General features: G+C 37.4%; 2 protein-coding genes across 5 annotated transcripts in view; one reads left to right on the top strand and one right to left on the bottom strand.

Annotated features, from left to right (window-relative positions):
- Positions 1–508: 508 nt before the first annotated feature.
- DEPDC4 (DEP domain containing 4) lies at positions 509–3,593 on the bottom strand. The gene is made up of 2 exons (XM_023527447.1): positions 3,359–3,593; positions 509–1,175 (listed from the first exon to the last, which is right to left on the bottom strand). The coding sequence occupies exons 1-2, from the start codon at positions 3,591–3,593 to the stop codon at positions 730–732; spliced, it is 681 nt and encodes a 226-aa protein (XP_023383215.1). The 3' UTR covers positions 509–729.
- SCYL2 (SCY1 like pseudokinase 2) overlaps positions 3,579–12,502 on the top strand; it is a 60,414-nt gene continuing 51,490 nt past the window's right edge. The window contains exons 1-2 of one of the 4 annotated variants that reach the window (XM_023527309.1): positions 3,631–3,837; positions 4,401–4,481. The gene's annotated coding sequence lies outside the window, so the exon portion shown is untranslated. Of the gene's footprint in view, positions 3,838–4,035; positions 4,206–4,400; positions 4,482–12,502 lie in introns of those variants that run through there. The other 3 variants (XM_011386603.2, XM_011386622.2, XM_011386615.2) reach the window with 3 other exon arrangements.

A 12,502-nucleotide genomic window follows, 5' to 3' on the forward strand; every position in this document is an offset into this window, starting at 1 on the left:
AAAAAGCTAGTTCTTCCTTAGAAAGTTCTAGAAACAAAAATTAAAATTACCTTCTTTTGAAAGCAAGAGAACAGATTTGTCAACTGTGATACTTAAAGGGAAAGCCAGATTCTCATTCACTGTATGAATAAGTTCACCAGTCTCTTGTGAAATCATTCTGTCATCTGGTCTGTTAGGAAATAATATGTGAATTTTTCCATTATATACAGGACCACATTTTCAAATATATATTTTAATTTATTAAACTCACATATATTCTCTATTTCCAAAAAAAAAAAGATTTCAAGCAGCTTACAATAAAAGACATAAGTAATAAACATATTAGACAATAAAATATCACTAGAAGAGGCCAAATTAGGACTATATATAAAGAGAAAGAATATATGCTAATTATAAGGTTAACATGGTTGTTCTGATGGAATAGAAAATTCTTGCTGAGTTTTAAGAATACCTTGCCATTTTGTGTGTGTGTGTGTGTGTGTGTGTGTGTCTGTGTGTATGTGTGTGTGTGTGATTTTTCAAAATTAGGAAGTATAGAAGTCATCAGAGGAGATAAAGTTTTTCCTGGTATAAATTCTGAAAAATTTATGTGATAATGTACTCCACAAAACTTTTAGAGCAAACACAGAAATGAATTGATTTTTACATGACTATTTCTTGTATTGAATTCTGAAAAAACGGAAAGTTTAACATTCAAGTTTGGCTCAATGAAGACTGTTCTGCCAGAATCTAAACCCAATACAGTATCTCTGTTAATACTAACCTTAAAGATTCCTTTGCTTTTATTTTATCAGTTAACCAGTTCTCAGCATCTTTTTTTCTTTTGCACAAAACATAAGATGATTTACTGCCTAGAAACCTGTAGACACTATTGTTTGAATCTTCAAATTCCAATTCCTTTTCATTTTTGAATAGCTTCATTCTCACTGGTTCAAATACTTTATGGTTCATTAGAACTTGGCAAAGACGAACTCCTTTTGATTGAGAGATATCATTACCACTTAGGCACATATTTCTCATAAGATGACTTAATACTACATCGACAGCATCAGAACCAGTAAAACAGTCCTCATATGTTTGTAAATGATGCTTCCTTCCTTTTATTTCCACTTGAGTCTGAAGGGAATGAATAATACCATCCCATAGCTGAGTAGCCTGAAAAGAACCAGAACATCCTGGGGAAAAAAAATAGTTTTTAACCAACACATATTTAGATTAGACAAAAATATTTCAGTTTTTCAGTTTAGATAACCTTATGCTTTTTTTACGGCATATCTGCTGCCTGCTGCCATTGTACTTCTGAAATTTCTACTCCCTGCATCTTATGTAAACCATAATACATTTACTAAGATTGCACCATGTATGTCTGCTAACATAAACATAACAAACCTAGGACTTACTTTTCTGATATTAAACATATTATTACGTGAATTTATATACCTATAACATTACATGATTAACTACTAGCTATACTTAATCTTGAAGAATATTTTTCAGGCCACATTTAAAAAGAATGCACACACAACAGTGGAGTCTTGCTTATTAGAGCTGTGGCTTCACCAGGCTTGCTTGCTTTCCTTCCTTCCTTCCTTCCTTCCTTCCTTCCTTCCTTCCTTCCTTCCTTCCTTCCTTCCTTCCTTCTTTCCTTTCTTTCTCTCTCTCTCTCTTTCTTTTCTCCCTCCTTCCCTTCCTTTCTTCCTCTTTCTTTTTTCTCCCTTCCTTCTTTTCCTTTCCTTCCTCCCTCCCTTCTTTCCTTCCTTCCTTTCTTCCTTTTCCTTCCTTTCTTCTTCCTTTCTTTCTTTCCTCCCTCCTTCCTTCCTTCCTTTCTTCTTGTCCTTTTGACCCTTAGCAAGCTCTTCGTGAAAGAGATCAAGGGCAAGGAGCTCAATAAACTAATCAATTTATCTGCTAGCTAGTCTTGTTGAAAAAAAAGTTTGTGAGCAATAATGAAAACCTGAAAACAATAAAAATGTCCATCACCTGAGGAATCATTAAATAAATTATGGCATAGCATTATTATGGAATATTAAGCAGCCATTAGAAAAAATAAGGTTGGAAGGATATCATTAAGAAAAACAAAACAAAATTAAAAAAACAGCAAGTCGAACAGAACAATCTGTATGCTATCATCCTAGTTATGTAAAAATGATTTCCCAACCTACACTTGAATATATGTAAATAAATAGAAAGGTATAGAAGGATGAAATTCAATCTATTAATCTTTGAGAAGTAGGATTGTAATGAAAGAGGATGTTCGGTTTTTATTCTATATATTTCCAAATTTTTATAATGTACATATGTAAATTTTTCAATTAATTGGAGACAATAAAATTTATGTTGACATTATAATTGACATACCACAAAATTCACCCTTTTAAAGTGTACCATTCAATGGTTTTTCAGAACAGTCACAAAGTTGTGCAACAATCACTACTATCTACTTGAAGACCATTTCATCATTGTAAAGAGAACTCATACAGTTAGTAGTCACTCCTCATTCCCCTCTGTCCCAGTAAATTTTTAAATAAAAAATTTTATAATGATAAGGGAATAAGTTGAAATATCTAGAATATTGTTTCTATATTTTTTAATTGGTTAGAATCCAAGAATTTAAGCTCTATTCTCCTTTGTGAATAACTGGAAACAGGATGCTTAATTTTACATAATAGTCTGATGTTTAAGACAAAATGACAAATAAAAATCCATCATCTTCAAATGCCTTTAATAATAGAAGCTGTTTGTCTGTCCTTTAAATATTAGCCTGAGACACTAAGGACAGCGTGGAGACAGGTGTGGGGTGTGGAAGGTAAGGAGTGGAAAGGGGTAAGTTTTAGAGGAGGGAGAGAGTGATTATAGGGTAGGAACGGGTAGGGTGGGTGGAGAAGGCTAGGAGTCGATGAGCGGAGACGAGGGTATTTTCCACGGACCATCTGCCTCTAACCTTTATTAAATAAGAACGCTGGTTTAAAGAAATAGTCCTTGTTGACAAGGAACTTGCCAGCTAGTACTTTAACCTCTTGTTCTAAGCGTAGTCTGTCGACCAACAGTATTGACGTTACATGGTAACTTATTAGAAAAGCAGAGTATCAGGTTCTACTGTTGAATCCAAACTGCATTTTAACAAAGTCCCTAATGATTTGTGTGCGTATTAAAGTTTGAGAAGCACTGCTTCACTAGACTTCCCAAGCACAGCAGTTCTGAAAAAGCCAAGTCGCAGTTCTTAGTCCGGGACCAGAGAGGGCAGGTGCTGTAAGAAAGGGGCGGGCTCCAGAATCCCGAGGAGCATAAAGTCCAAACCACCTGCTTCCCTCAGCGGCTCTCCCCTTCAGTACACATTTGTTTAGGATCTATTGGCTACCTCTCCTCCTTTTCCTGCAGATGTCACCTCTAGGGCTCACGAAACTTGGCCCGCTCCGTCCTGGGCCCGGAAGATCACTCCGGCTGCCAAGGCTATGGAACCGCGGAGTCAAAAGAACCGCCGTGAACTTGAGCCGGCTCCGCCCCTGGCTCGTAACCCCGCCCTCACTGGCTCTCGGGGGCGGGCCAAGGAAGCCCGGCCCCGCCCCTTCCGAATCAGCAGGAAGTGACGTCATGCCTTGGCCGGCCGGTCTTTCTGCCTTCTTCCCCCTCCTGTACTCTTCCTCCCCAGTCCCTCCCCTCCCCACCCCCTTCCCTCCTCCGGCTCCTGCCTCTGAGGCCGCACGGGTGCAGGAGGCTATGGAGTAAGCCCGCGGTATCCGCCAGGCGCCGAAGCTGAGCAGGAGCAGCCAGGACGCTTTTGGCGAGGCGGGGAAAACCAGTCCCAGCACCGCCCCTCCCGGGAGGAGAGGGGAAGAGGTAAGTGACCGCCCATGGGCACCGAGTGACCTCCCTCACCCGCCGCGCTCCCGCCTGGGCTTCCGAGGCCGGCGAGGAGGGAGTGGGGACGGACCCGCGGCGGGACTAGGCCTCCCCAGGCCCCCGGGGCTGGCGGCTGAGGGCCGGGCTGGCGGGGCGGTGGGCGACCGCGCGAAGCCGAGCTAGGGGAGCGGCGAGCTCCGGAGAGCGGATCCGAGAGGCCCGAATCCTCGGAAGAGGCCTTTAAGTGACGGGAGACCCGGGACCAGAGCCTTCTGTCGCAGAGAGAGCCCCGGCTCTGGACCTCCAGTTTCCGTGGTGGAGCTCTTGGTTCCCTTTTGGGAAACTGGACACTACTCCGGGACTGGGTGAGACAGCACCCCCTCAGTTCTGAAGTCCTCCTCTGATAACCTGGGTTACCTACCAAGGCCCTACCGCCCGGCGTCCTTTTCTGACAGCTATAGTTCTGGAACGGAAGGTTATTGTGTTTGAGGTGGGTGGGGCAGGTGTTTTGTTAAGACTAAAAACTCCTTAGGTACCTCCTGCACTCTTGTTTTTCTAAGCCGGAGAGAAAGGATGGAGGAAGGTGTACACCGATAAAGCTTGCAAAAACTTCTTGGGATCGGACTGAATGCATGTCTATGGTTGGTAATTAAAGAGACTAATATTGTCAAGTCAGTTCCTGTAACAGTCTTCCTGAGACTCCAGACTCAAGCGACTTAAACGCGCTATGTCAGTAGTTACAGTTGAAAATCACAAGCTGTTTTTCTGCAGAGCAAATTCAAGAGTTACCTGTATGATGGCTTGATTTACAAATTGGATTTTATGAGTAAAACGTTTTCTAAGATGCGTTCTCATGCCTCTCCACTTTGGAGAATTAACGTAGCTTTACAGTCTCACTGTAAAACCCAATTATGCTCCGGTAATAGTTTGAAAGTCAGGTGCTTGAAACTACATTTTGGACTCTGCAGGCCTTTTTGTTTGTTCGTTTGGCTTCCTGTCTTATTCTTTAGCATAAAGTTTTTTAAAAGTTTAAAAATGATTTATCAGCTGAGTATAGGTAGAATTCTTGACAATATTAAATTGTGCTCAGGTGCTTTTGCGGGATTGCGTAAAGGAAAGGAAACTGATAGAAAGTTAAGATTTTCATTTTACGCAGATCCACTTTCCACACATGCAGAAATCTATTCTTTTGTCTCTTAAGATCCACGAACAACCAATAAAATAAGTACAGGAACATTGTACTTTCACACAATGGAATGTTTCCGTACAAGCCAACCCTATAATTGGGAATAACTACTCATGCTCACATGTTTGAAAGTCATGATTTCCCTCCACTCCCCAAGAAAAGTAGGTCCTCTTATTGTGTTTAACTCAAGTGACTGGCTGCATCATTCATCCTTTTCCATAGGAGTAGAAGTTTGACAGCTTCCTCTCTCTTGCCTCATATCTCTCATGAAGTCCTGTTGATTTTGCCTCTTGAATATCTCTGAAGTCTTTATCTTCAAGACTAGAACTCTAGTTCCAGCTACCATGGTCTGTCATTTTAAGTATCACTAGCCTCCTAATTATGGTCTGTCTACCTACAATTAGTTTTTCACACCAGACAGAGTGACTTTTTAAAAATGCAGATCTAATCAGTTGTCTCCATGTTTAAAACCTTTCAGTGGCTTTCATTGTTTTTAAGAGAAACTAAAATCCTTAACAGCTGTTTGGGTCCCCTGATCGCCTTTCCAACATCATCTCCACAGTGCTTTCTGACATTTCTTTCTCCTCTAGTCACTCTGTTCTGCTTCAGGTACATGGCTTTTGTTTAGAAGCTTCCTCTTTCTGGAAATGCACTTCTCTTCCTTTTCATCCATTTGATGCCTACTCATCATTCAGCTTACTTCAGGAAGATTTTCCCAATTAGGATAGATTCCCCTAATTATATGCTCTGATAACACCATTGCAGAGTTGCCATATTCATTAATACTTAAATTAATGAGATGTTCATCATCTTCTACTGTGTAAGTGCTTAATAAATGTTTGTTGGATGATTGAATTCATTGAATACTTACTAAATATGCCAGGAATTGTACTATTTTATGTGCATAATTGTCTTTAATCCTCAGAATAATCACTTGAGGTATGGGAGTGGCATTTCCCCGTTTTTAAAAGTTAGAAATAGTGTTAGGGAGTCTAGTTGGTGGTCACAGTGCTAGTAAATATTAGGACTAATATTTGAATCCAGGTTTCCTTGCCACTGAAGATTGCATTTTGAATCATATAACACTTGATTATCACACTGTGCATCAGAATTACCTGGGGGAGCTGCTTAAAATACAAATGCCCTAACTGCACATTTGTGGATTCTGATTCCAAAGGTTTGAGGTAGTACATAGTTATCTATGTGGTTTCACAGGTTATTCGGTCATTAGATGTTTTTAGATGTATTTAAATGTTCACCAGAGTTCGAAAACCAATGTCTTGGAGTTTGAAAACCATTGTCTTAGACAATAATTCCTTCTCCAGCCGAAGGAACTGAATAGTGAGATGCAGCCACTGTAGTGCTGTTGCTACTTTTTTTTAAAATTGCAATATTAAGAATGACTTCCTGTAGTAAAAATTATACCACATACATGGGCTGGAAGTGCCTTCAAAGAGTTGGATATAATCTCTCTTCAGATCTTACTTGTTCAAATTACTGATTTGGTATTTAAGCATATGCTGCTTTATAATCTCTCATGTTGCTTTTTAAATCTTACTGTACAGCGGTCTACAGTTTGAGAACAGTGATGGAAACTAAATATTTTACTTCTTATTTCTTCTATTGTACCTAGCACAGTGCTTTCAACATAGTAGGTACCAATAATTTGTTGAATTGGTTGTATGCTTCACTGTACATTGCTAAGTCTCTTTAGTTTTTTATGTTTGTTTCTTAAATCAGGTTCGTCTCCTGTAAGTAATCTGTTGTAACTCAATGATATAATTAGACACTTTCTCTGGTTGTAAAGAGAATGATTATACTCAGTTTGTATAATCTTGTTTTTCCGAATAATATTAAACATGACTTCTATATAGAGCAAAGGATAGTATTAACCATTTTTTTAAAATTATGTATTTTTAAAATTTCTACTAATCTCTCAGTGCTCTTACTAGGAAAAACAAAACAAAACATATGTTTCAAGAATATATCTCAGGATCATCTTACTTTAGCCATAAAAAGATAAGCACTGCACATAGGAGTATAAATATAAAGATTTTCCCCAAATTTTATGAAGCATTTTACCAAAGGCGTTTATGTCCTGTTAATGTAATTCTTATTTCAGATTACAAAATTTTATGAATACTTAACTATTTAAATGACTCTGTAAGTGGTATTCTTTTACTTTTAGGCAAAATCTCAGACCCTTGTGCCTCTTTAAGGAATAAAACTGTGTTGAGTTTATTTGTATTAGTGTTCTTTGTAGTCAATGTTTATTATTTTGTGCTTTTCGAAAGTCTGGTCTCTGCTAGTTGCCATGAAACTAACAGTTATTAAACATAATTTCATTATCAGATATAATACAGTAACCTTTTTATCTGCATTACAGTATTTCCAATAAAAATGCAAGCTAATTCTGTTCTTAAATATTTTATTCTTGGTGAATTAAGAATTCTTTTTGCATTTATGTTACTTGAAAATTCAGGAAATTTTTTTTTTTAGCATACATATAGTTTTATCTACTATATTCTTGCTGTGTCTGAGTATGAGTGGGAAGAACTGAAAGAATTGCCAATTACTTTTAGCTCCCTGCCATCAGGCACTGTAAGACTTAATCCACCTTCTGTCAGGTACATATAAAATCTAGTATTACAGCAGATTTACTTACTGTTTCTTCTAAATGCCAAGTGATGGCTGAGCCAAATAGTAGAAAGTTATAATCTTGGAAGCATACTGAAGCTCTCCCAAATCTTATTTTGGCTGAGATTTAGGAGAGGAAGATGATTGAATTTCAAGTGAATACTAAATGATATACAAGGGGAAAATGTCTTATGCGAATAAATGTTTCTGTCATTTATAACTTTGTCTTTTGACAAATAAAGAAATAAAGGCTTATTTCTTCATTAATCAAGTGAAAATTTGAAAAGCTATGATTTTAAGAAAAAATATTTGGACTCTAGATTTCTTACATGTCAAAGGCTGTTGCTATTAATTCAAAATCTCATTTGAGTTCAGGTCTTATTTTATAAGCTCATTTAGTTCATTCTGTCCTTAGACTTCTGTTGCTCGTGATATTCTTGAGTCTCCTTGGGTGACTGTTTCAAGCTCACAGTCTTAACTACTGTACTGCTTTTAAGCTTATGGTGCCTAAATTTTGATCTTCAATCGAGACTTTTTAAAAAAGTTTTTGGCTAGCATATTTGTTATTAAGGCAACTCGAATTCAACATGTCCAATATTGATGTCTTTCTCCTACAAAACAAATAATTGTTTCCTATAAGTTCTGCCTTGGTAAATAGTTTCCCCTCCACCTAGACTATGAAATTGGAGACTTCATTGGGATTAGTAGTTTTGTCCCTTTCCATTATCTAATTAGTCACTAAGTTCTGTTAGTTGTACCTCGTACTTGTTTCTTAACTTTTCCTTTCTTCTCCTTCTTTACTGCTATTTCCTTAATTCAGCAACCTCTGGCTCTTTTAAAATTTGTTTAAATTTTGATATATAATACATAAAAGTGCAAAAGGACATTTAATATGTAATGATAAGATAAATATCCGTGTAACTAGCACCTCCAAAACACTCTTAGCACCCCCAAAACACTCTTAGCACCCACCATTGTCCTCTCTATCTTCTCTGTCCCTATTTCCAAGTATCCTTTCCATTGCTTTCTTGTAGACACTAATATATTGTTCTTTTTAGTCTTAGTTTATTCTCTCCTTCCACCCCTAGTATATCATTCACTCTGCTTAGTGGAGTGATTGAGCTCTTACTTATGTCTGAAACCCTTCTGTAGCTTATAGCTTAATTTCTTATTGTTTACTACCCTTGGTGATCTGGCTTTTCTAAGTCTCCTTTACCATACTTCCTCCTTATACTCCAGCCCTTATATGAACTGCTTTGCTATTACTCCTACACTTCTGCCATTTACTCTCTAGTTTACTCCTACTCACCTTTAAAGACATCTCTAGCATTTCTGTTTGGAGGCAACTTTCTTCCATCTGTTCCTGTTTTTGTTCCTGTAACACTGTGCATGTGTATTCGGTAGCATTTTATCACCGTAGGCTAATGCTGTGGTTGGTTTGCTTCTGTCTTTAGTCCCTTTGATGGTAACATCTTTAATGGCTTATTTTTCCTTTACTTCTTTCTTCCCAGTTTCTCAGATGCATAGTGGGTACTCAATAAATAAATGATTCACCAAATGAATTTCCATGTCTATTTCTACCTTGTGTACACTAGTGTTGAGCGTTTGGATGATAGATAGGCATCTCAAATTTGAATATTAACTCTGAAAATATCCTGATTTCATATTGACCTATTTGTATTTTCAAATCATATAAATCATCGTCTTTCCCCCCTCCATGTCTTGGTACATAGTAATCCTTTCTGCCATTTAATTTTTTCTGTCTGAAAAACATTCATTTTTAAGCCCATTTTTGTGTTCCCATAGCGTGGTACATTCATACCACGTTAATTGCTGTAAATCTTTGCATGTCTGAGTGTTATTGGACTGAGTCCCTAAAGAGCAGAAATGTTTCCATTTACATCTGTATTCTGAATGTCTAACAAGTGGATGGAATGTAATATGTGGCTACTCAGGCAGAGTTAGAGAAATGGATATGTAGATTTTAAATAGGATTTTTGTATCCCTTCTTCCCATCAAAATCCACAGCAGATGTTCATAGAGAACTTGGCATAGCAATAAATGTTTTCATGATGCCAGTACAACATTTTCTATCTGCTGACAGAAGTGAAGCATTAGATTAAAAAAGAAAAGTGAATCTCTTTCTATTTACAGATAGTTCAAATCTTTAATAGAAGAAAGATATTTACTTAAATGTAATTTAATTATCAGAGAAATTGGGATATAAACCACCTTAAATGCTACTTTAGTCTAGTGGCCTTCAAAATATTTTTGCTTGTGTATTCTCTAAATAATTTTGAAAAACAATGTACTCCTTTGCATGTTTTTAAGTTGATGGCATCTGAATTTTTTGGTCAAGTATTTAGATAGTTACAAAGATTCTAATTTGTATATTGTGATTATGTTGTACTTTCATAAAAATCTTGAAGTTTTTGCTTATTAGTTGAAATTTGTTCTTGTACATTCTTGTGACAACCATCTTGTTTCTTAAGTGTAAATTCTGTGATAGATAAGGCATGGGTTTTGCTGTTAACATCTGCCCTGGAAGAAATAAAGCACAATCCCCCTCAGTATTTCTTACCAAACATTTTTTTGCTTTACTCAAGGGACTTTCTCTTAGGATTAATATTCTCGAATTGCCTTCTCCCTATCCCCCAAATTTTTTATACCCAAGTAAATGCCCTATAATAAGAGTGGGATGGCTGAGAAAAATATTTTTCTTTGGTAAAGTGGAAGAAAATTATGAAGTGTTTGTTAAGGAAAATTTGCAGGGCACAGATTTGTTCTCAGGTGAATCAGTTTTAGAAAAGAATACACATGGAAGTTGAAGATTTGAAGAGCAATTTTTTGTTGTTTTTATTGTATAAGTCTTATATATCTTGTTAAATCTATCCATAGGTATTTTTTTTAATTTTTATTTTTAATGTATTTATTTTAATTAGTTTCAAGTATACAGTACATTGGTTAGACATCTATATAGTTCGTAAAACGGTCCCTCCCCAAGTGCTCCCTCTTTCCCCCGACCCTCCACCTAGCCAACGTATTCATTCTAATTGCATTCCTTATGCCATGCTCCCCATCCCCATGTCCATCCATCAGCTACTAAAAATTTGTACTTCTTTAACCCTTCACCCCATTCTCCCAGCCTCCCAAATTCCCCTCTCCTCTGTCCACCAAATTGTCCACTATCTTTGTGAGTCTGTTTTTGATTAGTTTGTTCTTTTTATTCCTTAGATTCCACATGTAAGTGAAATCATATAGTGTTTATCTTTCTCAGTCTAACTTAAATACCTTTTAGGTCCATCAAAGCAATATCTTTTTCCATCCTCTTCATTTTAATCTGTGTGTGTCTTTGAATCTGAAGTGAGTCTCTTATAGACAACATGTAGGGGTCTTGTTTTCCTTTCCATTCATCCACTCTATCTTTTAGTTGAAGCACTTAATTCTTTTCCATTCGAGGTACTTATTGATAGGAATGTAGTTGTTACCATTCTTTATTCCTGTTTTTGATACATGTTTTTTCTTAAAGAAGTCCCTTCAACATTTCCTGTAATACTGGCTTGGGGTGATAAATTCCTTTAGCTTATTTTTGTCTAGGAAGCTCTTTTTCTGCCCTTCAACTCTAAATGATAGCTTTGCTGGATAAATTATTTTTGGTTGTAGATCCTGGGTCTCCATCCTGTTGAATATTTTTTGCAAAGCTCTTCTGTCCAGTATAGTTTCTTTTGAGAAATCAGCTGCCATTCTTATAGGTATTCCTTTATAAGTAATTATCTGTTTTTCTCTTACAGCTTTTAATATTCTTTCTTTGTATTTAAACTTTGGCATTTTAATGATAATCTGTCTTGCTGTGAGCCTCTTTGGATCCCTGATTTTTAGAATTCTCTGAGCTTCCTGGGGTTTTATGTCCATTTCCTTCACCAGGTTAGGGAAGTTTTCCATCATTATTCCTTCAAACAGCTATTCAACATCTTGATTTTTTTCAGTTACACCGATCAGACGGCTATTTGGACCTTTAATAGTGTCTCATATGCTTCTTAAATTATTTTTATAGTCTTGGCATCTTATCTCTTGCCGTTCTGATTGCATGTCCTTGGCTTTTCCATTCTCTAGATAGGGCATTTGATCCTTTTCTTTATTCACTCTGTTTATTCCTTTGTTTATTCCATTTAATATACTTCGCTTCTCAGATAATGTATGTCTTCTTCATTTCAGACTGGTTCCCTTTTATAATTTCCATTTCCATTTTTATATTTTTTATCTCTTTGTTGAAGTTCTCATTGAATTAAACCAAAAGTTCATTGAGCATCTTTATAACCAGTGTTTTGAACTCTGCATCTGTTAGATTACTTGACTCTATTATATCTGGATCTCTGTTTCGTTCTCTCATATGGCTTCTGCTTCTTTGTCTTTCCATTTTGGCTGCCTTTCCATGTCTGTTTCTACATACTAAGCAAAGCTCCTAAGTCTCCCGGTCCTAATAGTGTAGATTTGTGAAGTAGGTGTTCACTGGCACAGTCCTGAGAGGGATTCAGCTGTAGGCCAAACTTAGCCCAAGCCTCTGCCCCTCCGGGGCCACCTGTTAAGATTCAGCAAGTAATCCACAGATCCTGTTCTTATAGTTGCCTCAAAAAGCCACACCAGAAACCAAGGCCAGCTGCCTCCAGTGTGAGTCTAGGCACTGCTTAGCAAGGAGCACCTAACTCGCTGAGGATATACCTGGATGTGGCTTGGGTGGGGCTGTGAATTGGGGAAGGTGGGGTTTCAGGGACTCCTCGAGGCAGAGCGACCTCTGTTATCCAGTCTGATGACCTCACAGCAATGATGGCGCTGTGTCCG

This window comes from Pteropus vampyrus, unplaced genomic scaffold, assembly GCF_000151845.1.
Source record: "Pteropus vampyrus isolate Shadow unplaced genomic scaffold, Pvam_2.0 Scaffold16, whole genome shotgun sequence".
Classification (NCBI taxonomy): Eukaryota; Metazoa; Chordata; class Mammalia; order Chiroptera; family Pteropodidae; genus Pteropus; species Pteropus vampyrus.